Genomic DNA, 27,783 nt, shown 5'->3' with positions numbered 1-27,783 from the left:
ATCGCATCATTGGCTGGACTATAGGATAAGGTGGCATCGTTCTAATCCCATACAGGAGCAGCCAGTCACTTACTGACTAACACTGCAAAACAGAATTGTTAAAGTTTTAATTTTAATTTCAATTCACGTTAGATTTTTTTTGTGCGCAACACAGATTTTCTGTGCGCAGAGACCGTGCCAGCAGTGCGCAATTGCGCACGTGCGCAGCTTAGAGGTAACATTGTTGACAACAGTATAATAGAACTGGAAATTCTGGAGGCGCCACTGATAGATAAGCAGAAGAAAATGGATGGATACTTAGGATAATACAGAGCCAGTACTTGGCACTCCCAAAGCTTTATAGACGTTTTTCCAGAATCCTGTTTCTCTTTCACCACTTTATTTATATTTCCACCTGGTTCTGAGAGAATTTTATGCGTGATTTTATTTTATTTTATTTTATTTTTTGTCCGATCAATAATCAGAAACGAAAAAGAAGCACCATCTTTAAAGAAATAAACCTCGTTTTAAACAAACGGGATTGGTTGCCAAGGTAACTCAACCGGGCACGTGCGCGCACACCTGCCGCAGTTTGAGTTTAATTAAACTCTCCTTGCCCCCCTCCTCAGTTCAAACCAAACCACTGACTCCGGTGCGCTGTCGCTGGGATGGCTGAACCCCGGAGAGTTCAGCTGTTTACTGTCAGCAGTGATGCGCCCTCTTCTAACTCGCCTTCGACCCACAGGTGTCCGTCAGGGGTTCCGCAGATGGAAGAAACCCCCTCAGACCGACCTGCTGACACCGAAACAGTCCGGCTCGTCCTCACATTATTTGAGCCCGACGAGCGGAGCTTCCCGGAGTTCAGCTACACGCAGCTTGTTGATGACAAGGTGGGATTAAGTCATGACGTCCACCCTCCTAACCTGCAACCAGTTAAGATACAAACAGACCCGTGACTGTACTTAGTCTAGGTTAAGTAGGCTAAATATTGTTAGGCTTTTGGCTATCCACATGAATTTGTAAACCATTTAAGGTATTACACACATAAAAAGCAGTTCAGTTTTAATTCAGTTTGGACTGCATTGCTAATTCAGTAGCAGCCTTTACTCAGTTTCAACAGTGGTTTAAAAAACTAACTTTTTAAAGCCAGAGCTGGGTTTAAAAGTTAGATAATAGTCAAAATGGGACAAAGATCTGCTTTAGTAACACTGGCTGTGGGAGTAAATTGCTATTCTGAATGACTTGATTTGTTAACCTCATGAAAAACTAATAAACATGCTGGTTGCATTGGAGCCAGACGTGTTCAGTTTCCTGTAAAACAATGGTTGGCATGGCTTTTGATGGGTTTCAGATAAGTCAGTCAAAAGTTGAAGGACCACTGAGCAGACTAGAGGAGGAAGAAAAGAGGGAGAACGATGAAGTCGCTGCCATTGCAAGGAAGTTGGAAGAAAAATATGTGAGTAGCCTTTTACTCTTGTAAACATGTAAGCAGATTTTGTTTTTTGGTGTTTTTTATGAGGGTTGATGGGTACTTGTCTACGGCTGGGTGGCCCAGCGGTCGGCCTGGACATGATAACCTGAGAATCTCTTTTGATCAAGTTTTCTGAAACTCTTGTGAACACAAAGTGTGTTTAAATAGGCGCATGCCAAATAACAGGCAATAATGACTGTTTGGTCATCTATACTTCATGAAAATGCAGGTAACAATCAATGTTCCCTCTAATTTTTCACGTGTCTGAGCGAACACACAAACTCCCTGAGTGATCCCTTGGACCACTGTGAGCGACATCAGACGTGTGCACTGTGGTCACGCCAGCATCTAATCCATCCAAGTTACATGGTTTATTAAAAATAATCAAATTACAGCATTTACATTTATGTTAGACTACTTTTAATTAACTGCTTTAGCCCACTTACAATGAAAATGTAAAAAAAATCTAGTCATTGACCTGTGTAGTATGTTAACACTACTGGAAGTAAAAATAACTTGAACTCCAATTTTGAAAACACAACTTTCTTTCTTTTTTAAAAAAAGCTCTGACTTGTATTATGAGTCTGTGGTCTGGGAGAGAGTCCTATAACTCTGTCTGCAAAATACAGTATATAATGACCAATGTTGGGCAATTAATTATATAGTTACTACTTCAAAAAAGTAACTCAGTTTGGCAAACAACAAAGATTTTTGCAGCTATTTTTTTTTAAAATGCAGCCAAGGCATTTTTAAATAAACATTTCAAACTATTTACAGAACAATCAGCTGTTCTGCATCAGATCTGATGCCACACAAATTATTTGTGCCACTCCAAAAAATAATTTCTGTCCACTATGAGATAAAGGAGAACAACAGCCTGATACCTGCAGGCCTGACAACAGGAGATGTATCACTCCTGTAACACCTGTAACATTCAGCAGTCGCCTCATTGTTCTGACACACACAGCAAAACTATTGACTACACTACACACTAACTACACAAGATTTGTGCTAAACGTCTCAAATCTCTCACATCTCAGAACACCGCCGTCACTCCTGAAACTTCCCCCCGTTTCTTAACAGCTAAATGCCACGTTGCCATATCATTTTTTTGATTGGTCGACATGGTACTTTTTTGGACGAATAGGAAAGGGAGAGGGGGGTGGAGTTTGTCTTTGCTCACAGGCAGAGAGTGCTTTCGAGCCTTTTTTTCTTATAAAACGCCGTTTTTACCGTTTCTTCCCGCAGTAAATATAAACGACAGTATTCAGGAAGAAAACCAAACATTGCATATTTTTTTTATCATAACTCTGGTTTTACGTGACCTATCAACACAATTTAAAAACTGGTATAAAGTCCACACTTTTTCCGTCAATTGTTCCGTCTGTCCTGCTCACATCTCCAATGGTTGTACACGTTGTCATTAATGTGGCTTCACTGCACATCAGCCACGCCGCTTTGCTAGCTAAAACACCGGTGTCGGCACATAAGGACGCTGTCATAGCCTGTCAACGACGTTGATTAGCTGCGTATATACGAATGTAAATCGCATTATTGGCTGGACTTTGGGATAAGGTGGCATCGTTCTAATACAATATGGGAGAAGCCAGTCACTTACTGACTAACACTGCAAAACAGAATTGTTAAAGTATTAATTTTAATTTCAATTCAGGTTAATTTTTTTTGTGCGCAACACAGATTTTCTGTGCGCAGAGACCGTGCCAGCAGTGCGCAATTGCGCACGTGCGCAGCTTAGAGGGAACATTGGTAACAATACATTGTGATAAAGAGAACGTTCATATATTAAGGCTTAACAAATTATGTTCGCTTGTGGTGACACAGGTTGTGCCTCCGAAAGCAGCCCCTTACTCTTTTGTTTTTTAAAAAACAATTACCTTATTAACCTATAAGATTAAACTGATGTGTAAACAAAAGGTGGTGATCACTATAATAAACATTAGTAAATGGTGCAGTAATGTTATGCTTCCTCTCAATACAGGGTGCCAAACCTAAGAAAAAAAAGGACCGCATCCAGGACTTGATCGACATCGGATATGGTTATGATGAAGAGGATTCTTTCATTGACAACTCTGAGGCTGTGAGTCGGTGTTAGAACACCTTTTGAATTCTCTCACAGCTGGTATAAACTCGTCTTTACCTGCTGTGCTACACAAAAAGACGGTTTGATTTATAGATTATGACACTGACCTCACTCACTACTGAATAAATGTTCTTTCTGCTTAAGCATTAGCTCACTGCTGCACGTGAAAGCTCTCAACAGACATCATGTGTACTGCTTGTGCTTATAGAGTCCCTCAGTAGTTTTTGTAATTGTATTACATACTGCTTTTAGTATGACGAGTTCGTGCCGTGCTCCATCACCACCAAATTTGGTGGGTTCTATGTGAATTCGGGCGTGCTGCAGTTCCGCCAGGCCTCTGACAACGAAGACGATGACCTCACAGCCGAAGAGGGAACGCTTGAGATGACAAAAGTAAGCAGTAAGAGTACAAGACCGGCTGCGCTGGATATTTTGGCAAATCTGCTGAATAGATTTTAAAAGGACATTTTTTTTTTATTTTTTATTTTTGTCATCAACAATTTTTATTTCATTTTAAACTTTGATAACAGAACTGAAAAATAAATACATAAATAAATAATTTAAATAAAAAACAAACAAACAAAAAACACAAAGACAAAGAGAGGTTATCCTATTCTTTCTTCACACACCAATCCCCACACCACCACTCTCTCATTACTCCTCTGTTCTTCAAGTTACAGAAAGCCAGCTTGTAAAGGGGGACCAATTACAATCATATTGATGCAATTTAACTAATAAACCATAAGTCACTTTTTCATAAGACGCCAACTTAGCCGCCATCATTAGCCACTCTTCATAGGGGGGTTCATTGGCGGGGTCTTTTTCCGCCAATGTCTTAGCAGAACCTGTTTGGCCGTAGTAAGAGCCAGAATAATCCATCTTTTTGTATAACTGGAAAAGTGTCCATCAGAAAGTTCTGTGGTTACACCAAGTATGGACAGTTTTGGTGAGATACCAAATCTCCTTTTCAAAACACTGACAATTACCTCCATTATGTTTTCCCACCAACCCCGAAGTGCCGAACAGTTCCATAAGATATGTCAAATCCAAGCGTTTTGACCATCACATCTCCAACAATCGTCCGTGGGGGCCAAGTTCCATTTATACAGTTGTTGTGGTGTTCGATGCCACCTATGGATTATCTTAAGTTGGATAAGTCTACTGCCTGTTTCTTTATACATAGTGTTAACATTATGAAAACATGAATCCCATTCAACTGAAGATATGTCCAATGCCATGTCCTGGGCCCAATAGCCCTTAACTTTAAGGAGAGGGTCAGCTGACCGTTCCTGCAATAAATGATAACTCTTAGAAGTGATACCTTAAAAGGACATTTTTGATGGTCCTTGCACCCAAACTAATTTTTTTTTTTTTCACTAACATTTTGGTTCTTTATAAAGTTTCTGAGTTGTTTAACATACCTTCGAACAATTTCTCAGAAACGTAAACTGAATGATGATCAGGAGAAGCCAGGGAAGAAGCTGTGCAGAGCAGATGGAGAGATAAAAAGCAACATGGATCATAAGTTAAGGTGAGGCTGACCAAAGTCAGACACTGATGCTGTAAAGCTGACTTAACAACACTAAACTATTCCTTTGTAAATTTCTTGTCTTGTAGCTCTTTGTCTGAAATTGAGCAGACTGATGAGATGAAGATCAAAAAGAAGAAAAAGGCCATTAGGACTCTGAGTGTCACCAGCATGCTGAAAAAGTTTCAAAAAGAAAAGGCGAGAGAGCGACAGAAGAAAGCGAGGGACAAGGCAGCTGCAAATCTGGGTGCAACAGCAACCCCTCCGTTTCCTGCAGATGCAGGTGGGGGTGGAGGCATGGGGCTAACTGACCCTCTTCTCAGTTTAATTGGCTCAACCAATGACCACGCTCTTATCCAAGCAGCCAGCACAGTAGATTTTGATATTGATCTGGACTCTCTGTTAGAAGTCAGTGAAGAGATCTCATCCCCTAAATCACTTCCTCAACCAGCATTAGAGATGCAGCTGATCCAAAGCAAAACGGATGATCCCGTGCAACTCGACACCTTTTCTGATCCCAAAACCCGAACTTCAAATTCCAAGACTAATTTTCTGGAGAAATGTGAACCAGACCAAACCCAGCTTGTGTCAGATTCAAGTTCTACATCACAGAGCGCACCGCTGCCAGAGGGACTTCCCCCAGCGCTGAAAGACAGCATTAGAAAACTCACAGTGGTGAGATTTTATGCATTTCTGCTGAAGGGAAAATGCCTGTGCACACTGTATAGGACGACAAACTGATTGCAGTTTAATGAAGATTGTTTACACTGATTTTTAGGCTGCCAAGACATCAGAAGGAGAGTCAAAACTCAGGTTCTTCAGTCGAGATATCAACTCAATCCTGCTAGAGTGAGTTTTCCCAAGTGAACACATTTAAATGTAAAACCATTAACAGTGAACAGAACATTTTTCTCTTTGCAAGTTTTTATTAATATTATTTTAAGGAATGATGCTGAATTTAAGGGCAAAAAATAAACGACAAAAAGAAATGAGGAATAAAACTCTTGTCATGGAAATAGTGCGTTTATATAAGGCCAGGCTGAGTCTGTGTATGTATGTAGATATCTATAGATTGATAGACATACCTCAATGGCTTGTTCTTTCAGACACTACTAGTGAAGTGGTATTTATTTATATTAGGCGATCACATTTTGTGGAACTTGCATTCTCGTGTAAGAAAAAGTTGGACAGTGCCTGCTTCAAGTTTAAGTATTGATCTGTATACCTGCAAACCTTGAGGTTGACCTTAAATTTGCTACACGAGTAATTATCTGGTCAAAAATCTTGTTATACCTATGCTCATGCCTAAGATTTCAAATAATCTCCTTCGCAAATTGTAGCCGGTTTACACACTAAACTAATATGGTGAACACACAGATTAGCATGGCACACAAAGATGGTAGCTATGTAGCTGCAGCGTCACACAGCCGCTTTTATGGCTGCATGCTCAAAGGTATACAAAGCACTATATAACTCACTAACCCTCTAACTAAATGTGTACGTGTTCCACCTGAGGTATTGAGTGAGGTGTTTAAATACACGTTTCCGCTCTTGGTGTTTCGGCACAGCATTGAGTTACAGTGTCGGGAGCAGAGTGGGTCACTGCGCTCCAAGGTGTACACACACCTGTCATCTTTCCTGCCCTGTAGCAGAGATACGCTTCTCAAACGTGTAAAGAAACTGCTAATCGCACAAGTGGTGAGTGTGCTCATGTGTTCAGCTGCATTTCTGTTACAGAGTTGTAAATTATTTATACTTGTGTGACCTGCTTCTTATATGTGCTCTTGATAAGGGGGAGCCCAGTGGGGTGGAAGATCCCATGCAGAAACTTAAAGATGCCATTGGAAGATCTATGCCTGAGCAGATTTCATGTTTCAATGAAGAATGTCAGGCATATGAACAAGTCAAGACTTCAAAGTAAGTTCATTTATTCTTGGAAAATGGGGGTGAGACTATCAGCTACTAGTGTCTATAATTTTATTTAACAAAATAAAATCTACTTTCCTGCTTTACCACCTTGTCTCATCTCCCATTCTTTGCCACAGTTGTGCCTGTATTTAAATATTACAACCTTTTCTTTAACTTTGAACTTGTTACCCCTCTGCTGTAAAAGGCTGATGGCTGACACAACCAAATTGTACAATTTCAAAAAGGCAGATGCGACATGAACATTACTCTACAGCATGTACATTTACATGCTGTAGAGCAGGGGTAGGCAACTACAGGCCTGAAGGCCAGTGTACTGCAGGTTTTAGATATCACCCTGGGTCAACACACCTGAATCAAAGGTCATTACCAGGCCTCTGGAGAACTTCAACGCATGTTGAGGAGGGAATTAATTTAGCAATTTGAATCAGCTGTGTTGTATAAAGGACACATCTAAAACCTGCACAACACCGGCCTTGAGGCCTGGAGTTGCCCACCCCTGCTTTACAGCATGTCCATGCAGTTTGGTTTGCCCTCAACAAGGATGTGAATCAAAAAAAATATTTATCAAAGACCTTACATTCATGCAAATTAATTGAATGCTGTGTGGTCAAATGTTTATGCATGTTTAAGGCATTTCCCCTCTTTGTGATCAGTGTTGGGGTCATTGCTCAAAAAAGTAGTTACACACAGTACTTTTAAGAAGTGTGTGTGTGATATAATATAGTCAATTACTTACTTCCTCCTGGGAGTAATTAATTCATTGTTAGTCATTACATTACTTCCTGTTTCTCTGTGAAATGACCTGAAAATGCATCATTATCACCATTTAATAATATAAACCTATAGGGCTTACAGTCCCACACACCAAGGCAAATCTCTGTCCTAGTGAGGACACACATGATCTCTCTTAGTATTTAGGTATGAAAGACAAAGCCAACAGCACAAAGTCACTTTAAAGTGATCACCACAGTTCTGCTTTAGAAACAGAGGCTACAGCCTGACTGCTCATCAGTTTACCTGTTGAACTTCAGGCTCTGGCTGCTGGGCTGGGATCAGCATTTACTCAGCTTTAACAACACTGGCTTCTAGGCTAGCTTAGTATTAGCATGTTGTCTGTGCAGGTGCTTGCAAAGAGAACTGGACTACTGGGAACCATCCGTAGCCCTCTGTGACAATGGCATTTTCTTTTTATCTAAAGGGCAACAGAGGACAATGATGAGGAGAAAACTGGGAGAAAAGCAGGTCCTAAGAAAGTGTTCAAGTGGAATGAGGAGCTCAGGTAAGCTGTAAAGATCAATAATGTGTTAACATGTTTTATTTCAGTAAGATCTTTAAAAACTGTGATTTAGTCCATGAAAACTGACACTGTGACCTGTTCTGTCATTTAGAGAGTGTTTGGGCCAAGTGTTGAAAGCAAAAGCAGACAATTATAAAAAGGAAAGGAAGGGGGAACAGGAGGTTGAAGAGCATCTCAAGATCTTTCTTGACAATGAGGTCAAACCGCTTTGGCCAAAAGGGTGGATGCAATCTAGGTAAACTATAATGGTGCAGTTTCAGTCCTGAAACTTAACTTTCATACTTTTAACTATACACATGTTACCACTTAAATGTCTTTTTTTTTTCTCTCTCAGGGTTCTGATGAAGGAGAGCAGGAAATTGTTAGATCTCTTTTCATTACTGTGAGTGCAGTGATGGGCGGAATTAAATGTTGTTACTTGTATGAATTTCTACATAAAATGTTTAAAATTATTTACCAAAAATGCAAGCATTGTTTCACATGTTTAGAACAAAGAAGGCCAAGTGTGAGAAGAAGCAGTCATGCACATTCTCAGATGGCTGTAATGACGATCGAGGAAATCCACCACTGACAGAAATGTCCAGAGGAGCAGGTTCAGTCTTCACTGAAGGCTCCGATATCCTCGGTTCTGTTCACGAGGGTGCTGCCATGAAGAAGGGCGAGGTCAAAAAAGTGGAACTGGATGTCAGAGCCACCTCAAATTCAGAGTCGGAGAAATCTCAGGTTGATGAGACACCCACTCCCGCTCATTCCCTCCTGGATCTCCTTGCTGAACAAGCCCTGGCTCAGGAGCAACACCTCCCAGGGCTCCAGGAGCTCCTAGCAGAAGCTGTAAAAACCAAGTGTTTTGTTCAGCACTGGAGCTTCGCAGAGACACAGAGTCCTCCCTTACTCCCTCCTCCTCCTCAGTCCAGCCCAGTTGGTTTCCCAGCACAGAGTACATGTGGTGACATTTGGCCTCCGATGCTTCAGGTTGGAAGCACCAAACATGCAGATGCTGTTCAGGTGCAGAGCGTCTCTGAAGATGGTGGTGCTACAAAATGACAACCTTCAAAAAAGACATGCAGTAAGTTGTATATTTTCTTTTTGTTCTAACATTACAACGACTCTGAATTTAGAGTAGTGATTCCCATGTTCAGTTTTCTTTCTGTCTTAATAAAAGGGGACAAAAAGGGCAAACTCCAATTAAGGTGACAAAAACCAACAACCAAAGGGACATGTTTGTACTGGAAACAAAATTAATTTAAAATTCAAAAATCAAATCTCATATTTAGACACAATAAAAGATGGCTGTAGCTCCAAGGTTCAAAATTGGCTTCAAAATCCTAAAACCTGCATTCTGTCGTCGAGTGAGAGGATTATCCAGGATGTGTGTTAGCTAATGGTTTCTAAACGACGATGGCAGTAAAAACGCTGACTTCATTGTGGGACCAAACCAGTGTGTGACATCATGGTTTAGTAATCTACATTTTTATCAAACGCAACACATCAATTGCTGCAAAATGCTTTATTTATTCCAATAAGTTTCAATGTCAAAATAAAAGCTTTATAATCCACATTTTGTCAAGTAGATAAAGTGTTTTTCTTTTTAGATGGAGCAGAATCCTGAAGATGAACTGGGCACATGAGGTTCGAATGGAGTAGTTCTTATACTAGAATCAACGAAGTTTAATGTCTTAAACTATATACTTTCACTTGATACATAATAAAGAGAGCATGTCATAGGTGTTTATTTGGTGCTTTATTTTCTTAACATTTTGTACAGCAAATGAAGGTTTTAGTAGTGATTCATGTTACCGACTTGACTGAGGCTATTAACAAATGACTCAAAACAACCGAAGGTTCAACTGCCTAGTCAGCTTATTTAAGCTGAAATTTATTGTGCAATGAAATTATTGCAAGGAGTAATGCAGGAGTGGTGAATAAGGATGTAAAAATAAAATGTCTCAACAAGCCTAAAGGGACGATGAGGAAGTCTAAAGTTACCCAACTAAAGAGCAGGCTGTTAGACAGTTAGCCTCTTGTACCATTTGGGTGCAGCCTTTTCTTTGACAGCTAACCCAGACAGTTTCCAAAAGGGGGTGGAGCAGGACACTTGGACAGTGAGTTGACACATACATTATGCCCAAGGATTTTTTTTTTTTTTTTTACCCCCACCCACCTCAACACATTGATCCAGTTTTCCAAATCCAAAGAGAATCCTTCCAAAAACTCTTGGATCCTTAACATGGCAGGATGGGGGCGTAACTCAGCATTTCTTCAGATATCAAATAGTAATGAAACACCATTGTGATGTTCAAAAGAAAATAAGACAACCAGATATCTTTCTGGATACCTTTGCTAGACTGCCTTGCCTTATTTCCACTTTCAGCTCTTTAAAAGTAAATTGTTTTTAACTAAATCATACTGCTTTCACATACCCATGAATACTGAGTGACTAAGGACTAAAATGTGAATTTCTTTCTAGAGAAGCTTTCAGTCTGGAAGATGTGAACTTTGCCTTTTGGGCAGATTACAAAGACAGCTTAGTTACATAAGAACATGTACCTGGACAGAAGTTCAGCAACAAAACGATTTAAAAAAAAAAAAACAACTAGAGCATCATCTGCTTTTAGTGAGACTCCACTTTCTTTGAAATGCACACAAAGACATTCAGATTCAAAGCTGAGCCTTGAGGGCACGAGAAATGACACAGCAATGAACATTTCTCTGCATTTTCTACAGCAGGAGCACTTTTATCCAAGTAATATGGAAAGCGGAACTTTTAAGGTTTTACACGTGAGTTATCATCTGGGTAAGAAGAACAAGCAGCAAGAAATGTCCACAACAGCTGTTTGCAGTTCCTGGAAAGCAGAAGAAACCATTTTCAGTACAAGATGACTCCAAACCTTCCGTTTAGGATTCCTCTCATGAATTTACATGATCATATCAGAACAAAGCATTTCTCAAACTCCAGGAAGGATGATTTGGAACAATGAAAGAAATGTTAACAGGGGCCATTAAGTGTATTCAGTAGTAATGCAGACAAACCTACCTGTGGCAGGAAGGATTTTTACTTCCACTGTGAAGTTTTTTGGAAATAATCCTTTAGCTTGGATTGTGTAATTTCCAGCATCCTTTTTATTTAAATGAGAGGGCGGGACAACTATCTGCCCATTTTTGAACCAGGTCACTGATGGCTCAGGGTTTCCTGTCACCTCACATGGGAATCTCTCGCCCTCTGTCACCTTAAGTTCTACAGGACAGCTGAGCTGTGGTGCAACTGAAACGAGAAGAAAATCAGTGGAAAAAAAGACACTTAATACATTTGATCTAACGAAGGAAGCTCTGCTGCTTCACTCTTCTAGTAAGAAGAAAAAATATGGTTTAAGCAGTTCTATGTAACACTTTACAGTTGACAGGTATATCGCTGGAGAACAAAGAGTGCAGTTTCATTTAAAGTAGTTTGAATATGTGATTCTTAAAATTGCATAAAGAAACATTACACATAACAGCTTTATATTGCCTCAGTAAAGTGCCTTTGGAGTGACAAACTGGTGCGTAGAGCAGAAAGTCTTCAGTCATGTATGTCATGAACAGTGCATATATTGTGACTATGGCAGAAGCTCTGGTGGTCATTTCCCACAGTCGATAAGTAAATATTAGGATTATCCACACCTGAACTGTGTTGATATGTTCTTTGCTGTATTTTCTACACGGTTGTCACTCCCATGTAAAAAGCAATTTTGGAAATGCTGTTGTGGCTTTACCATAATATTGCAACCCACGCACTGAGCAGAGCAGGTTACACTTATGGAGCTGTCATGCTGTTTTAAGCTTTGATAACCATATGCACATTAAACGTAGCCTGGGTAAGTAGTTGTTCAGTGATGTGCCTGTTTTAAATGGATGCTGCAGTGTTTGAAGCAAATAGCTTGCATGATGTAGCTTACAGAAAAAGCGAAGAGGGATCCTAAAGATGTGGAGAGGGGGAAAAAGAACTAAAGGTGAAATTAAAAAACAGAATCCACATAAATTTCAAAAATCCGTAGCACAGATCACTGGTTTCACTTACAGAGTCTTTGTGATGCCATCACTGGAAGGTGCTGTGGTCCTTCAGGTCCCAGCTCAAGCTTGGCTTCACACCAATACTGAGCTTCAGTGTCTTCTTTACTGAATACGATGTTCAGAGTGAAGCTCTGAGTCACTGGTTTCTTCTCGCTGGATGTATTCAAGTGCATCTGAGCCAGCACTGTCTCCCCTCTGTAGAAGGTCACAAGGACGTTTTCAGCAGGCGCAACCTCTGTAATGTGGCACTGTAGAGTACCCTCAAACAGTGACTCACTGTGATTTAGAAATGTAATGGATACTCTGTCTGGAGGCTCTGTGGAGAGAGGTTGGCATATCAGCCATGTAAAGTGCTTCATGCATGTCAGAAGGATAATGCTGTTGACTTACTGTAGACTATTAGGGTGAGATTACTGTAACACGGTCCTCCCTGTTCAGATAGGGCAAAACACACAGGCTTGATGGTCCAGTCAGTCATCTTCTCAACACTCCAGACCACAAAACCTTGCGATGTAAAGTTAGGAGGGTTCTGGAGTTGCAAAGGGTAACAAACACAAAGCTATTCAGATTTTTTTTTTTTTTTTTTTTTTTTTTTTTCCTCAAGTGAAGGCAATGAACAATAAACACAATGGATAGTACCATCTTTGTTGGAATACATCAGGTACAGAGATGTGAAAATGTTTTTGCCCCCTTCCGTGTGTGTGTGTGTGTGGGTGTGGGTGTGTTCGTCACACTCAAATGTTTTAGCCCATTAAACTAATCTCAATATTAACAAGTAAACAAAATGCCGTTTCTAAATGGTGTTTATTATTAAGGGGAAATTAACTGTAGTGTATCACGTCTTTGAAAAGCTGAGTTCAAGTTCTCTAGCCACACACAGGTCTGATTACTGCCACACCTGTCCTCAATCAGATCTCTTAAACAGGACCTGCCTGACAAAGTAGAGTAGACCAAAAGGTCCTCAAAACCTAGAAATCATGCTGCGATCGAAAGAAATTCAGGTACAAATGAGAAACAATGTAACTGAGATCTCAGTCTGGATAAGGTTATAAAGCCATTTGTAAAGCTATGGAACTCCAGTGAGCCACAGTGAGAGACATTATCCACAAATGGCAAAAACATGGAACAGTGGTGAACTTTCACTTGAATGCCTGGCCGAACAAAGTTACCCCAGGACCTCAGCAACGACTCATCCAAGAGGTCACAAAACACCCCAGAACAAAGAACAATAGGCCTCTCTTGCTTCCGTTAAGGTCAGTGTTCATGACTCCACCATAAAGTAGAGACAGGGCAAAAATGACCCAAAATGGTTCCAAGATGAAAACCACTGCTGAGCAAAAGGAACATAAAGGCTTATTTCAGTTTTGCCAGAAAACATCGTGATGATCCCCAAGCCTTGAAAAATACTCAGTAGACTGGGGTGTGTCCCATTACTTGTGGCGTAAAAGTAACACAGCGTTTCAGAAAAGGAACGACATACCAACAGTAAAACGTTGTGGCAGTAGTGTGATGGTCCAGTGCTGTTTTGTTGCCTAGGCATCTGGGAGACTTAAATGGAACCATGAATCTACCAAAACATCTTGAAGGAGAATATCCAGCCATCTGTTTGTGCCCTCAAGCTGAAGAGCACTTGGTTTTTGCAGAAGGACAATGATCCAAAACATGCCAGCAAGTCCACCTCTGACTTAAGAATAAGAGAAGGACTACTTTGGAGTGGCCTAGTCAAAGTCCTGACCTGAATCGGATTGAGATGCTGTGGCATGACCTTAAAAAAGTAATTCATGCTTGAAAACCATTGATTTTGGCTGAATTACAACAATTCTGCAAAGACAAGTGGGCCAAAATTCCTCCACAGTGCTGTAAAAGACTCATTGCCAGGGATCACAAATGTTTGATTGCAGTTGTTGCTGCTTAGGGTTGCCCAACCAGTTATTAGGTTTAGGTTTAGTCATTAGGCAATCACTTTTTCACACAGAGCAATGTAGGTTCCCCCTCTACATGGACCCCCAAAACTAGTGGTTTTGGAACTTGTGGTTCCTAGAGTATTAAAAAGTAGAATGGGACACAGTCTCCAGCTTTCGGGCTCCTCTTTGGTAGAACCAGTTCCTAGGAGTGAATTTAGGAGACAGATTCCCTCTTTACTTTTAAGTTTACTCTTAAGACTTTCCTTATTGACAGTTATGCTGAAATCATGCTTCAACAGCTTCAACAATCCTTTCCCATAACTTTGTGGTTTCGCTCATCAACTTTATCCTTCTGTAGTTAAAATAGCTCTTCATGTTAAGTACAGTGAACTCACTGTCATGTGGTACCAACAACCATGCCTCATCAAAGTCACTTTAATCTCCTTTTTTCCCCACTGTGATGCTCAGTTTGGACTTCAGCAGCTGAAAAGGCGTACCTAACATAGTTGCTAGTAAGTGTATTTGCCAATACATTTCACACTTAGCATAACTCTCTTTACACTGGTTATGAAGTTGAATGAAGCCTGTGTGTGATGAAAATATACAGCTCCCTTATATAAAACTACAAAGTGAGGATATAAGCCTTATATTTAGTTTAGTTAGTGGGTGTTGTTTGGTTCTCCACATATAAAACACTGTGTATAATCAAACACTGATTAACCTACCAGTGGGACTTCCCAACCAATCCCAAAATACCCCATTCTTTGTATGGAGCAGTTAGCTTTGACTGGATCTCCAAACCTGTAAAAGGAGATACACAATTAATTGCCTCAGACACGCAGATGATTCTGTTAATTTGGTGACTGTTTCTTGATGTTGCCTCTTACGTCTCAAAGTACCTGGTCAGTAAATGTCATGACAGCAACTGAAATATTTAATAGTTGGAAATTGATCCAAGATAAAAATCAGAGTGCTGATCTTTGCACCATAGATTTCAGAAGCTCAACATAACAGGACTGCGAGGTCAAAACCTTGTGAACCTTTCTGAACAATGAAATACCACAAGGTCACCATGACTGAGTGACACCAAGCTGTCATTTTACTGTCCAAAAAGGCTTTAAATTGCACAGATGAGTGAACAGCAAGTTAGTGCACACAGACTCTTATCACTGACCACCAACGTCATCCTGAAATAATCACTCCTTCTTTTTGCCATACCTGACCACCACAGTGGAGGGTGATATCTTTAGAGGGCAGAGGACACTTTGTGTTGATTCTCCAGGTGTGATGGGAGAAGGGACAAGGCTGACATTTGGAAAGGGAAGTGCGATTTCTGGTGGATGAGATGGTATCTTAGTGAAAACAGGGGATGAAGTACCTGAGGATAAGGGAGTGCGAGAAAGAGCAAGACATAAGTCATAGAAGTAAACACTGTGTAAATGTACTGTATCTTTAAGGTCTGTGCAAAATCATTTTGCACTTTTTATCAAAAATCCACAGAACAGGTTTTAACTAAGAAATTAAAAAGATCTAATTTTCCTCACTTTACTATAATAATCCAAGTCTTTAATTGCTAAAACTTTCCTTACGAATGTCAGCTTACGCAACTTTAGACTGCATGTTGTACCTTTCTGTCTAAGTTCAATATTTGGGGCAGCAATATTGTAAAACCTTGTGCTACATGTGCTTTTTTTTTTTTAATAAACTGGAAGAAAACCTCAAAATACCATAAAATGTTTTATGCATGCTCAATCATCCAGGTCATCATCATCCATCCAAAATGCTGATTCTGTTCATCTGGATGTAGTTTTTAGTGGGAGAAACACTAGTGACTTCTTCAGTTGAGACTGAAACAAACATTTCTCCCACTGAAAACGCTACACCCAGATGAACAGAATCAACTTTTGGGGGTTCATTTACGCTGTGAAGCACTGTCTTATAAAATTTGGCTGAACTTGGGCAGAGAGCCCTGTACGCTTCAGAATTCATCCTGCTGCTTTTATCCGCAGTCAATTAATAAAGACTAGTGAACTCCTTATACTGGATCCATATCGTGTCATAACAGTAAACGGCTTATGAAATGAAGCACATCACATCATCTCTAAAACATGGTGGAGACAATGCCATAAGATGGAAAAACAGAACATTAAGGAGGATACTGTACATGCAGACCTAACACACTGAGTACCTGTGATGTTAAACCCCATACTATAAATAAAAACATGAATAAAAGGATGGGTCTCCTCCTATGTTTGTCCTGGCACTGTAACCCACATGATCTCATGAGTATTTTTTTTTTTGCCATCTCATGAAATAATACTCATTTTAGCTGATCTATTGTGAACTATTGTTTCATAGCATGCTGAATACACCCAGTGTGTTCCTCTGAGGAAGGAAGGACACCCTGCCCAAATCGTAAGAGATCGCTGCTCTTTTCAATTGACCATTGTTCCATCGAGTCCTGGGGTTGTTCTCCTGCCTATCAGATGATCTCACTGGCAGTAGGCGTGCCGGCTGTCAAAATTTATAGTTGTGTTTCCCATGTGCCACTCTGCAACGTGAACAATGCAGTACAACTGCCAGCTGGGTCAGCTTACAGACAGCGTAGTCTCCTGACCAAAGCAGGATCACAAGTCTCAAAACCTGAAGAATCAATGACGTCTTTTTTTTTTTCCTGATTTGCAGATCTTTGGGGATGGAAGCATCCATTAGGTTTAAGGAAATCTTTAAGGAAAAGTCTGCGTTCAAAATGTGAGTGGGAAGTACTGTCAGCTAAGTCTGCCTAAGAATCACAAATTCAAAGTTCTTCTGATGCAGAATGGAGCTTTACATGTGTAGATAATGTTTTGTGTTATGTTTTCAAATGTCTTATTATTGATGTGTTCATGTGTAACCACTTTGAATCCTCTCTAACAGCATATTACTTTTTTTGTTTGTTTGTTTTTTATTTAATAGTTTCCTACAATTTTGGAAAAACCTGAGCTGAAACACTTGGATTAGATTAGCAGAGTAAAAAAAAAGTAACTTTACCCTCAGAAAAGTGATCACATGTAATTTTGAACTGCAAATCAATTTGCCTCAGGGGTTCTTACAAGCGCAGCCACCACACTCTGCCCACTCATCTTCAGTCCCAGTTATCTCTGTGGATTGTCACACTCTTTAACCTTACTTTTTAACCTTATCTGCTTCTATCGCCCAATCGGCTTCTACACTGAACAGGTTCTTCTCATCAGAGCTGCCCACTGCACCCACTCAGCCATCAGTTCACTCACCTGAGTGGAAGAGCTGAAACAGCATGAGCGCGACAGCCCATCCAGGAGAAGCCATCCTTCTTCTGTCAGGTTAACAGCTGATCGATCCTGACGGTTCCACAGCCTGAGACTTATGAGGTAGCAGTGGGTTCTTTTAGTTTATGTGGAACTGTGGTGTGTGTGTGTGTTTGTGTGTGTGAGTGAGTGCGCATGTGGGTGTGGGGGGTGTGTATTTGATTTGCTTCTGTGTGTCTGAAGTTGATGACGAGGGAGTTCCTTTGCCCTGGCCATGGGCGTTCTCTGTTGGTATATGAAGAGAGGAAGGAAGGGAGGGTCAAGAAAAATGCAATGTAGTGTTGCAACGTGGTGGGTGTGAATAAGTGTGTGTGTGTGTGTGTGTGTGTGTGTGTGTGTGTGTGTGTGTGTGTGTGTGTGTGTGTGTGTGTGTGTGTGTCTATGAGAGAGAAAGGGAGAGTAGTTACATAGCAATACAGTGATACGGGGCTTTTGAGAATAAAAATAATCATCCCATTGATGTGTTACATTGAAAAAAAGCGCTAAAAAATCAGCTTCAATCAGCTAACGACATCTGATTGTTTTTTTTTCCCTTTTTCTCTTCCACCATATAATCTATATATATGACTCCCATTTATGTTTTAATGTCAATAATAGCGCCTCTCTTTCACTCATAAGCACAGCTTTTATGCTGAAGCATATCATTAGTATAGGAAATTCCACAAAACTTGTCACTGACTCAACAGTTTTTTGTTTTGGGGTCTTTGAGCTCGTTGTTTTTGTTTTTACAGTCTGCATTACAGTCTTCATTGTCTCGGTTCCACTGACTCAGTCACTGACCAGAATTATGCATGGCTCTAAACATGCAGGGTGAAACCGGGACAGAGCCAATTATGCACTCCTTCTGATAACATTTCCCCCACTGATTACAGCTAAACCAACGCAAGATTATCAAAACCGCATCAGTCGCAAAACAAAGCATTCTTTCACAGCGTTAAATTTAGTATAATTTGCAGGAAATTGCATGCCGGTAAATCAAGTTTGTGTGATTCATTTAAATATACTCCTCCCAGGAGCGTGTTTGAGAGAGAAACCATGGGGTTGACCGGGGTTGGGTATCACACTTTTTACTCCTTCATGAACTGCTGTTCATTGAAGCATCTTATAATAAGCATTCCTTTGTTAAATCAGTGCTTAAGGTTCTGGCTCAGAATGGGTATTCTTTTCATTTTTTGCAGTTAATCTTAACACAAAGAAGTTAACCCTCTATGATTCTGAAACTTTGACCCCACAGCTGGGTTAGCTGTCAAAAGGTATGGGGTTGATTGTCCCTATAGCTAACAATGGAGTTTTAGTAGAAAACAGTGATTTTAAAGTGGGGGATAGATTAATTGGAAACATTAAATTGCCCATAGGTGTGAATGTGGGAGTGAATGTGAGTGTGATTAGTTGTCTCTGTCTGTATTAGCCCTGTGACAGACTGGCGACCTGTCCAAGGTGTACCCTGCCTCTTGCCCTAAGACAGCTGGGATAGGCTCCAGCGCCCCCCGCGACCCTGAAAAGGAGAAGCGGAAGCGGATGGATGGATGGATGGATGGATGGATGGATGGATGGATGGATGGATGGACAGTGATTTTAAAAAAGTATAACATTTAATTTTTTTCGAGATAAAGACACCAACATGTTTACAAATGAACACCACCTGATCCTCTTTGCATTTAAACCCTGAATTTGAACCAGTGAACTACGAACAAAGTAATTAAGAAATTTACAGCACTCTCAGAATTTAGCCTTTATTTATTAAAGCCACAAAAACAACTGAGAACATTTCCACATTCCATGGCTGTGATCAGACGTTCCCTACATCTTTTAAAAGACAAACACCCCCTTTGTGCAAGATTTTCCAACAGGTAACCTGGGCAACAGTAAGCAAGTCAGTGTAAACATGTGATAACAGAAACGAACTCCATTAATATTGAACTGACTCTGAACTGCTCTCCATTTTAAGTCTTATTGCATTCTGGATCATCTGGGTACAGGGCTGGACTGACACAGGCATATTTTGGTAATGGCGGCCCACTGTGTTTATTTATATGATATGTGAAAGCGCATGACATACCACAGAATATATGTTCATGTGGTGTTATTTCAAAAATTAAAATAAAACACAGCAACCTACAAGGGAGAGAGTAACATGTTAAACAACTGATATGCTCTTTCACTACTCAGGGATTCATCCTGGGAGAGATGGCAACAGTATCACAAAAAGAGCTCCTCATCAAAGTGGCACCTTAAACTATGAAAAACAGAGAGAGAATGAGAGATGCAGAGGAAAGAAAGAGCAGGGATCAGTTAAGGTATAGTTTAAATGTATAGATGAACAGGGAGATGACAGCTTATTTTGTACTTATATTTGCTCAGATGAAAGGCTGCAACGGACCTTGATGCTCTGAGGGAGGCAGAAAGCAGATCTGAGGTCAGATATGCTGGATTTATCTGATACCGTCTCTTCTAGAACTAAAACAAGCGCTATTCCGTAAACTCACAATGAAAGAGAAAGAACATAAACTCCATATCAGGGAAAGGTAAAGCTTCACTCCAAATATACTGTGAGGGGAGAGAAGGAAAGGCTAGGTGGGTCAAGAAAACAGTAAGACTGTTTCATAAAAAATGTACCTTGACAGCACTGGGGTCTTTAAAATGATGCAGTAATGAAAGGTTGCATTTGTTACATACAGTCACTCTGTAGAGGTAGTAGTAGGCTTTATGATCATCCAGGTGGACGTCAGCAACAACACAAAACAACAGTAAACTTACAAATGTGAAGAATACCTGTTAAATCCACACCAATGAAAGGCACAACCGTGGAACATCACTGGGGGAACGGGCACCTTAGAGAGAGAGTCTGGCAGACACACCACTTGTATTACAACAGATTTAATGACTAAAATAAAGAAATAGAGCTGTAGTTTTGTACACGAATAACACATAACTCTATAGGCTAATATTATTATGCATGTTTGAAGTCTGACTGAAGAAAATAAGTCCTGTGATAATTTCCTATGTGGAGTATTTGCACACTTTGGCCCAGATACTATGTAGTGAAGATGTGTCTCTAATCATATTTTGTCATTCTTTTATATTTTCTGTTTTAATTCATTACTATTATTATTATTAGTATAGTAGTAATAGTAGTATTAGTATTATTATTATTGTGAGATTATTATTGTTGTGTGATCTTTTTATGCAACAACAACACGCCCCGATCCATGAAAATGATAAAATACTTTGTGCGTGTTCCACAAACTGACCACTGCAAATCGACCGTCCGGTCACATGTGTGGCATCGACTGTATTCCACACATGTAACCTGCCCTCCGTGGCAGTGACAGACAGTGTGCCAATCAACCCCTCAGTCGCTCAGGCACATCTGTACAGCAGCTGTTTAATGGCAGAATAGGCCCGTGCAGAGCGCCAATCACAAGGAGGGCAAAATGTTCCGTTTATGTGACTATAGGCATAAGACGTATAAACACAACGGGATTATATATAAACTAGTTGCATCTTGACCAAGTACGGCTGTGCACACATTAATGCATCACTGACAATACGTTCACTACGTGTTGAGTAATCACTCCTGACGTAGTCCTTTAGGTTTCACATAACTTTCCCGGTAGAGGGTTTGAAACCGAAAGCACTCGTTTGCGCCATTTTCTTTACATCCTTTGTTTGGTGCTATATCGGCGGGTCACTGACGAGGTGAGTTCTTTGATTCATAAAGTTCCCCAAAGTTAAAATGCACATCTTTGGTGGTTTAATGACGTTTGTACGCTGCGAAACAAAAGGAAACAGGAGAAGTTAGAAAGGATGACGGAGACGTGAACTTCACTTTGCTGTTGTTTACTTTCGGTCTGTCTGTGCAGCTGTACATCGGATGTAGTTTTAGATATATTTGGTTTATGTGAGTGTTAAAGGGGCACAGACAGATAAGAAGTAATCCTGTAAGTGAGACTTCAGCGGACTCGATGTTTTCATCCCCCTTTTTTTATTGCAGAGTCCGTCTATCTACATCCATAAGAAACTGCGGCGTGTAAATAAAATGTAAATGTGAACGAAAGCAGACATTGAGAGCATATTTGTGACCGATGTAAGATCCAGATGTGGCTCATTAGCAGGTTTTAGAAGTTGTATTAGCACTGCTATTGATTCATTGATGTGGTGACGCTGATTTACTTCCTCATTGTCTGCGATCCCACTAAACACAGTGACGAAAAATGAAACAACTGCACGACTAGCTTCAGTGTTTTCAACCCAGCCCTTCAACAGATTTATTATATTTTTTTGAGGAGGGGGGGATCCATGATGGTTGCCCCCCTCCCCGCCCATGCTCAAGGAAGGGAAGTCACCTGATGCAACTGGTTGGCGGGAGGAAGAGAGGACCGGAGAGACACTGGAAGAGAGTCAGAGGGTTTGGGGTTAGCATATAGCATACATATAAAAACGTGATTACACTGTTGAGTACAAATTTGGTTCCTCATAGACTTTTTCGGAACATCTTTTGTATAAAAAAAATTATAAATAACCTTTTCATTTTCATGATTATTCCATGCTCACATCAGATTTGCAAAGGATTTTCTTGGTGGACTTAATGTAGTAGTCTCACCACCTAGTCTCACACCAGAAAAGTTACACTCACATGTTTTTTCTTTATAATATTTAAAAGTTCAATATTCTGAGCTAAGCAAGCATTAACCAAGGAGTTAACTGCACCACACTTTTAAGTAGGGCTGCTCAATTAATCGAATTTTAATCTCGATTACGATCTGGGTTTTCAACGATCATTAAAAATGACTGAGCCGATTATTAGCACCTCCCTCGTGCTTTACTCTCGCGCTGCTCCGTGTGGCAAATGAGCGCACCTCTCTGCGTTTCGAACATGCGTCACAACAATTAAGAGGACCCGAGGGAAGCTCGGAAAGCTCGGAAAGCTAAGCAGAAGTTATTTGGAGAGGAGAGGATAATGGCTGCTGAAGAAAGAATGCCGTTGGTTGAAAAGAGAGGTAAAACGACTTCAGTTGTGTGGAAACCAATGTTCCCTCTAAGCTGCGCAATTGCGCACTGCTGGCACGGTCTCTGCGCACAGAAAATCTGTGTTGCGCACAAAAAAAATTAACCTGAATTGAAATTAAAATTAAAACTTTAACAATTCTGTTTTGCAGTGTTAGTCAGTAAGTGACTGGCTGCTCCTGTATGGGATTAGAACGATGCCACCTTATTTTATAGTCCAGCCAATAATGCGATTCACATTCGTATATACGCAGCTAATCAACGTCGTTGACAGGCTATGACAGCGTCCTTATGTGCCGACACCGGTGTTTTAGCTCGCAAAGCAGCGTGGCTGATGTGCAGTGAAGCCACATTAATGACAACGTGTCCAACCATTGGAGATGTGAGCAGGACAGACGGAACAATTGACGGAAAAAGTGTGGACTTTATACCAGTTTTTAAATTGTGTTGATAGGCCACGTAAAACCAGAGTTATGATAAAAAATATATGCAATGTTTGGTTTTCTAACTGAACACTGTCGTTATTTATATTTACTGCGGAAGAAACGGTAAAAACGGCGTTTTATAAGGAAACCGCTGGAAAGCACTCTCCGCCTGTGAGCAAAGACAAAACCAAACCCCCACCCTTTCCTATTGGTCGAAAAAAGTACCGTGTCGACCAATCAAAAAATGATATGGCAACGTGGCATTTAGTTGTTAAGAAACGGGGGGAAGTTTTAGGAGTGACGGCGGTGTTCTGAGATGCGAGAGATTTGAGACGTTTAGCGCAAATCTTGTGTAGTTAGTGTGTAGTTAGTGTGTAGTGTAAGTCAATAGTTTTGTTGTGTGTGTCAGAACAATGAGGCGGCTGCTGAATGTTACAGGTGTTACAGCAGTGATACATCTCCTGTTGTCAGGCCTGCAGGTATCAGGCTGTTGTTCTCCTTTATCTCATAGTGGACAGAAATTATTTTTTGGAGTGGCACAAATAATTTGTGTGGCATCAGATTTGATGCAGAACAGCTGATTGTTCTGTAAATAGTTTGAAATGTTTATTTAAAAAAACGCCTTGGCTGCATTAAAAAAAATAAATAGCTGCAAAAAACTTTGTTGTTTGCCAAACTGAGTTACTTTTTTGAAGTAGTAACTATATAATTAATTGCCCAGCATTGGTCATTATATACTGTGTTTGGCAGACAGAGAGTTGCAGGACTCTCCCAGACCACAGACTCATAATACAAGTCAGAGCTTTATGAAAAAAAAAAAAGAAAAAAAGAAAGAAAGTTGTGTTTTCAAAATTGGAGTTCAAGTTATTTTTACTTCCAATAGTGTTAACATACTACACAGGTCATGAACAGGATTTTTTTTAATTTTCACTGTAAGTGGGCTAAAGCAGTTAATTAAAAGTAGTTAACATAAATGTAAATGCTGTAATTTGATTTGATTTTAATAAACCATGTAACGTGGATGGATTAGATGCTGGCGTGACCACAGTGCACACGTCTGATGTCGCTCACAGTGGTCCAAGGGACACTCAGGGAGTTTGTGTGTTCGCTCAGACACATGAAATATTTGAGGGAACATTGGTGGAAACATTATGGGTTTGCGGAGTCAGACGTGGATCAAATATTGTGCAGTATTTTGAAGTTCACTAAACATAGATGTTTACATTTTTCATTTATTTTTTATATTGCAAACATTTGCACTGTAATCAGTATTTGCACACTATTTTATATTATTTTTTTGACAATCTTTAAAGCCATTATTCAATACATTGTTATTGTTAAATAAATATCGTCAAATAATCGAGATCTCAATTTCAGTGAAAATAATCGTGATTATCATTTTTGCCATAATCGAGCAGCCCTACTTTTAAGTATTCCTATTATTTATGATAATGGGGCAGTGACACTTAAATGTCTTATTATTATTGTTCTATCTCCAAAAGTTGATTCTGTTCATCTGGACGTAGCGTTTTGTGGGAGAAACGTTTCGTCACTCATCCAAGTGACTTCTTCAGTCTCAGCTGACTGCAGGTTTCCCCAATCTTATAAACAGCCATTCCCCAACTCTCTGTGAATGGTACTCATGGCCATTAATCAGTGGGTTTTGGTGAGTGGTTGTTGATCAATGGTCATGAGAATTTGCATAATTAAGATTAAGGAACTGACCTCACAGCCCATTGTTCCTTCAGTGGGCTGGTTTCAGTCATTATGCAAATGTACTGTTTATAAGATTGGGGAAACCTGCAGTCAGCTGAGACTGAAGAAGTCACTTGGATGAGTGACGAAACGTTTCTCCCACAAAACGCTACGTCCAGATGAACAGATTCAACTTTTGGAGATTTACTTACCTGGATGATTGAACACGCATCAAGACATTGTTCTATAGATCATCTTGAATAAATTGAATGTGGTTTAATATACTTTAAAATAGACAGATAGTTACAGACATGAATTTTCTGATCAACTAAGCCCATAAAGAAATGAAAGAAGTATTTATTTAAAAGAAACCGAGAGCTAATTTTCTCTCTCTCCCATCTGTTCAGTGAGCAGACATGCTGGTCCCAGAGCTGCTCTTAGAAACACTGCAAGACCTGACTAATGATGACTATAAAACATTTAAGTGGTACCTCACCATGAAGATCGTGGACAGCTGCAAACCAATTCCCAGGTGCAAACTCGAGGGCCAAGACCGTATGGACACTGTGAGTTGTATGATAGACAGCTACGGCGAAGCGATAGCTGTGAAAGTCTCTGTTGCGATCCTGAGGAAAATGAATGTCAACAACATCGCAGACGACTTACAGGGCAAGTTTGAAGGTGCGGCGAATGCAGAGTTTCTTAAACTCACCTGTAACTGACAATCTGCTTGTGGTCAGCATCTGTGCAGACATTACCACTGATTCTCTGCTTCTTTGTCCTTTCAGCCGCAGAGGGCAGAACACCTGGATCCTCTGGATCCTCTACTTTAAATCCTACCGCTGGAGCCACGATGTCGGCTCAGCAGGGAGGAATGGTTATCGCCCCCACGTTCACCGGTAGCAGCACCGGACCTGTGAATATAACCATCCACCAAAAATAATCTCAATGGCGATTAGAGCGGAGGGCACAATATACGTAGTTTGTAATTATTTCTTTCCTTTACATGAAATGAAATTAATGTTAACTGGTGATTCTGAACAGGGCCGAGGTATGAGCTGTGTCAGCCCTGTGATGGATGGGATCTTTTCACACAGTCCATCTGGTGGATGTTTCCATGTAGCTTACACAGTGCAATCACATATTCCTTTTAACACAGGAATGCCCGGCATATGTAACATCTTTTAATGATGCCAGTAATTATTGCAGCTACATATAATGCCATGTAAAGAATATACTCTGGAATATACTCCGGAAGAGTGTACTCTGTTTACAATTTGCAGTTTTTAAAGTCTGATAAACAACCAAAAAAAAGTCAATCCTGGGAGGGAGTAGCAAAGAGAGACACTTACATGTACGGGCATATTCATCATTCAGTTGACTGTATAACAAACACACACATCAGGGTCATTTAGGGTTCTTTATCTTCCCTTATCATGAAACAGCATGGATTATATCCCAGAATCCTGAAAATAAAGCCTGTAAGTGGAATTAAGCAGCTATTCATTTTAATCTTTATTCCTTTGATTTATCTGTTGTAACATGTACAAATGTCCACCTGTGCTTTGCTGTTTCAACAGACTCTGTGAAATGTTCAAATTAAAGCAGGCCTGTTAAGCTGTGTATGTAAACGTATCAGGAGTTGCTCGTACTTTCACCTGAGGTCAGCAGGAGCTGTGTTTTTAATGTTTCTGTGTCATCCACTTCTTGATATTGTACTCATAAACATACATAGTGATTACATGTTCCAACAAACTGATGCAGTCACATAAACTTACAATCAGTCTATTAAAAATACATAAGAGTGGGTGCCGGTTTGTGGAAGCTGCCATATTTTCTCACCATATTTGTATATGGTGGCCAAGAGGGACATCTTCCTTCTGACTAGTTGGATTTCATCTGTAGCTGAAGACCGGCCACATATGTTGTAAACCAAAGGTGGAGAAGAAGAGAAGTCATGCCATTTAAATTCATGTCTGTGCCATTGGACTCAAGATATGAAGGATTATACCTTTGTTTTATTGTCAGAGGAGGAGTTCCGAAATAAAAAGCGACAACACCACCGCCATCATAATTAAATATCATCTTCTTCCTCCTTACCTCAAACCTCAGTTGCCATGGGTTACCGTCTAAATGTAATGTTTTTAATTACTCTTGGCTGACTAAAACATGTTTTGTCCTATGTAGTCACTGAGGCTACAATTAGGTACTTGAATTGCAAATAAATCTCAGTTGACCACAGTCTCCAACCTACTGACATCTAGTGGTAAAGATTTAAAATGTCAGAATCAATAGAAAATTTCATGCTTGTGGGAAGTTTCACACTGTGGTCAGCACATGTGCTTTATCATAATTTTGTGTATATTCATAAGTGGGATTATTACAGAAATAGAAATACCAAATATTACCCTTACTTCTTCCATAGGAACTAAGACAATGTGATAATCAGCAAGTCTCTATTGAGCATCTCTATAAATTTTGATATCTCCTGTTCACACATCACCACCCAGGAAGTGGTTTTCTTTCTCTTTGGCCTCCACACACTTCATCAAGCTGTCTGACTGCAGCAAACCTCTCACCACAGACTGCTGACTGGTGTGTGTGCACATGTTGTTGTGTGCAGAGCAGCACTTGGATCATATATAAGCACGTTTCTGCTCGTTTCGACAGTAAAACAGTGGATCAAGAAAAACTGGTGTAAGTGGCTGTAAAAAATGTATTTATTTTTTATTTAGTCAGTCAAATTATACTAAAAGATAATCAAATGACAATGTAAAAATAATTTAATGACATGCAATAAGTTATCTATATTACTGAACCATTGCACCTGCTCAGCCCCAAGCATCAGAATGACACGCGTAGCAAACAGCTGATGAGCACTGAGCCGCTAAAGACCCAGATGTTTATCTCAGGAACCTCTGGAGAACTTCAAGATATGTTGAGGAGGTAATTTAGCCATTTAAATCAGCTGTGATGGATCAAGGACACATCTAAAACCTGCAGGACACCGGCCCTCGAGGCTTGAGGTTCCCCACCCCTGATGCAGACCAATATCAGTCAAACAACAGCAACAA

The 27,783-nt window shown here is 40.2% G+C and overlaps 3 protein-coding genes across 7 annotated transcripts; 2 read left to right on the top strand and 1 right to left on the bottom strand.

Annotated features, from left to right (window-relative positions):
- The first annotated feature begins 577 nt into the window (after window positions 1–577).
- On the top strand, window positions 578–10,037 carry LOC100694982 (ubinuclein-1). 4 transcript variants are annotated; one of them, XM_005461673.4, is made up of 14 exons: window positions 579–869; window positions 1,331–1,435; window positions 3,450–3,548; window positions 3,804–3,944; window positions 4,991–5,082; window positions 5,169–5,754; window positions 5,858–5,928; window positions 6,648–6,777; window positions 6,872–6,996; window positions 8,207–8,287; window positions 8,397–8,540; window positions 8,640–8,687; window positions 8,794–9,371; window positions 9,898–10,037. In XM_005461673.4, exons 1-13 carry the CDS (start codon window positions 648–650, stop codon window positions 9,347–9,349), a joined length of 2,400 nt encoding a protein of 799 aa, XP_005461730.1. In that variant the 5' UTR covers window positions 579–647; the 3' UTR covers window positions 9,350–9,371; window positions 9,898–10,037. The 4 variants fall into 4 exon arrangements, with proteins under 4 accessions (XP_019216121.1, XP_013120648.1, XP_005461731.1 ...); XM_019360576.2 differs by lacking the exon at window positions 3,804–3,944 and having other exon boundaries at window positions 578–869; XM_013265194.3 differs by lacking the exons at window positions 3,450–3,548; window positions 3,804–3,944 and having other exon boundaries at window positions 578–869.
- Window positions 9,774–17,663, bottom strand: LOC102075701 (MAM domain-containing glycosylphosphatidylinositol anchor protein 1). Its single transcript, XM_005461670.4, has 7 exons — window positions 17,529–17,663; window positions 15,475–15,634; window positions 14,982–15,057; window positions 12,743–12,881; window positions 12,360–12,668; window positions 11,340–11,567; window positions 9,774–11,148 (listed from the first exon to the last, which is right to left on the bottom strand). Exons 1-7 carry the CDS (start codon window positions 17,581–17,583, stop codon window positions 11,078–11,080), a joined length of 1,038 nt encoding a protein of 345 aa, XP_005461727.1. The 5' UTR covers window positions 17,584–17,663; the 3' UTR covers window positions 9,774–11,077.
- LOC100690146 (uncharacterized) lies at window positions 17,517–26,344 on the top strand. 2 transcript variants are annotated; one of them, XM_005461671.3, is made up of 3 exons: window positions 17,517–17,645; window positions 25,117–25,390; window positions 25,498–26,344. In XM_005461671.3, the coding sequence occupies exons 2-3, from the start codon at window positions 25,126–25,128 to the stop codon at window positions 25,650–25,652; spliced, it is 420 nt and encodes a 139-aa protein (XP_005461728.1). In that variant the 5' UTR covers window positions 17,517–17,645; window positions 25,117–25,125; the 3' UTR covers window positions 25,653–26,344. The 2 variants fall into 2 exon arrangements, with proteins under 2 accessions (XP_005461728.1, XP_003456958.1); XM_003456910.4 differs by lacking the exon at window positions 17,517–17,645 and adding an exon at window positions 21,146–21,281.
- The last annotated feature ends 1,439 nt before the right edge of the window (window positions 26,345–27,783 follow it).

The sequence above is a fragment of the Oreochromis niloticus genome, linkage group LG6 (genome assembly GCF_001858045.2).
Source record: "Oreochromis niloticus isolate F11D_XX linkage group LG6, O_niloticus_UMD_NMBU, whole genome shotgun sequence".
Classification (NCBI taxonomy): Eukaryota; Metazoa; Chordata; class Actinopteri; order Cichliformes; family Cichlidae; genus Oreochromis; species Oreochromis niloticus.
This window is presented reverse-complemented; position numbering and strand designations above follow the sequence as displayed.

Excerpts from the sequence above, each read along its gene's own strand:
- LOC100694982 (XM_005461673.4), top strand. The coding sequence starts at position 648 with ATGGCTGAACCCCGGAGAGTTCAGCTGTTTACTGTCAGCAGTGATGCG. Across the intron at positions 870-1,330 it reads CGCAGCTTGTTGATGACAAG|ATAAGTCAGTCAAAAGTTGA; the intron begins GTGGGATTAAGT and ends GATGGGTTTCAG. Across the intron at positions 6,778-6,871 it reads AACTGCTAATCGCACAAGTG|GGGGAGCCCAGTGGGGTGGA; the intron begins GTGAGTGTGCTC and ends GCTCTTGATAAG.
- LOC102075701 (XM_005461670.4), bottom strand. The coding sequence starts at position 17,583 with ATGGCTTCTCCTGGATGGGCTGTCGCGCTCATGCTGTTTCAGCTCTTC. Across the intron at positions 12,882-14,981 it reads TTGGTTGGGAAGTCCCACTG|AACCCTCCTAACTTTACATC; the intron begins GTAGGTTAATCA and ends TTGCAACTCCAG. Across the intron at positions 11,149-11,339 it reads AAAAATCCTTCCTGCCACAG|GAACTGCAAACAGCTGTTGT; the intron begins GTAGGTTTGTCT and ends TCTGCTTTCCAG.
- LOC100690146 (XM_005461671.3), top strand. The coding sequence starts at position 25,126 with ATGCTGGTCCCAGAGCTGCTCTTAGAAACACTGCAAGACCTGACTAAT. Across the intron at positions 25,391-25,497 it reads CTTACAGGGCAAGTTTGAAG|CCGCAGAGGGCAGAACACCT; the intron begins GTGCGGCGAATG and ends TTGTCCTTTCAG.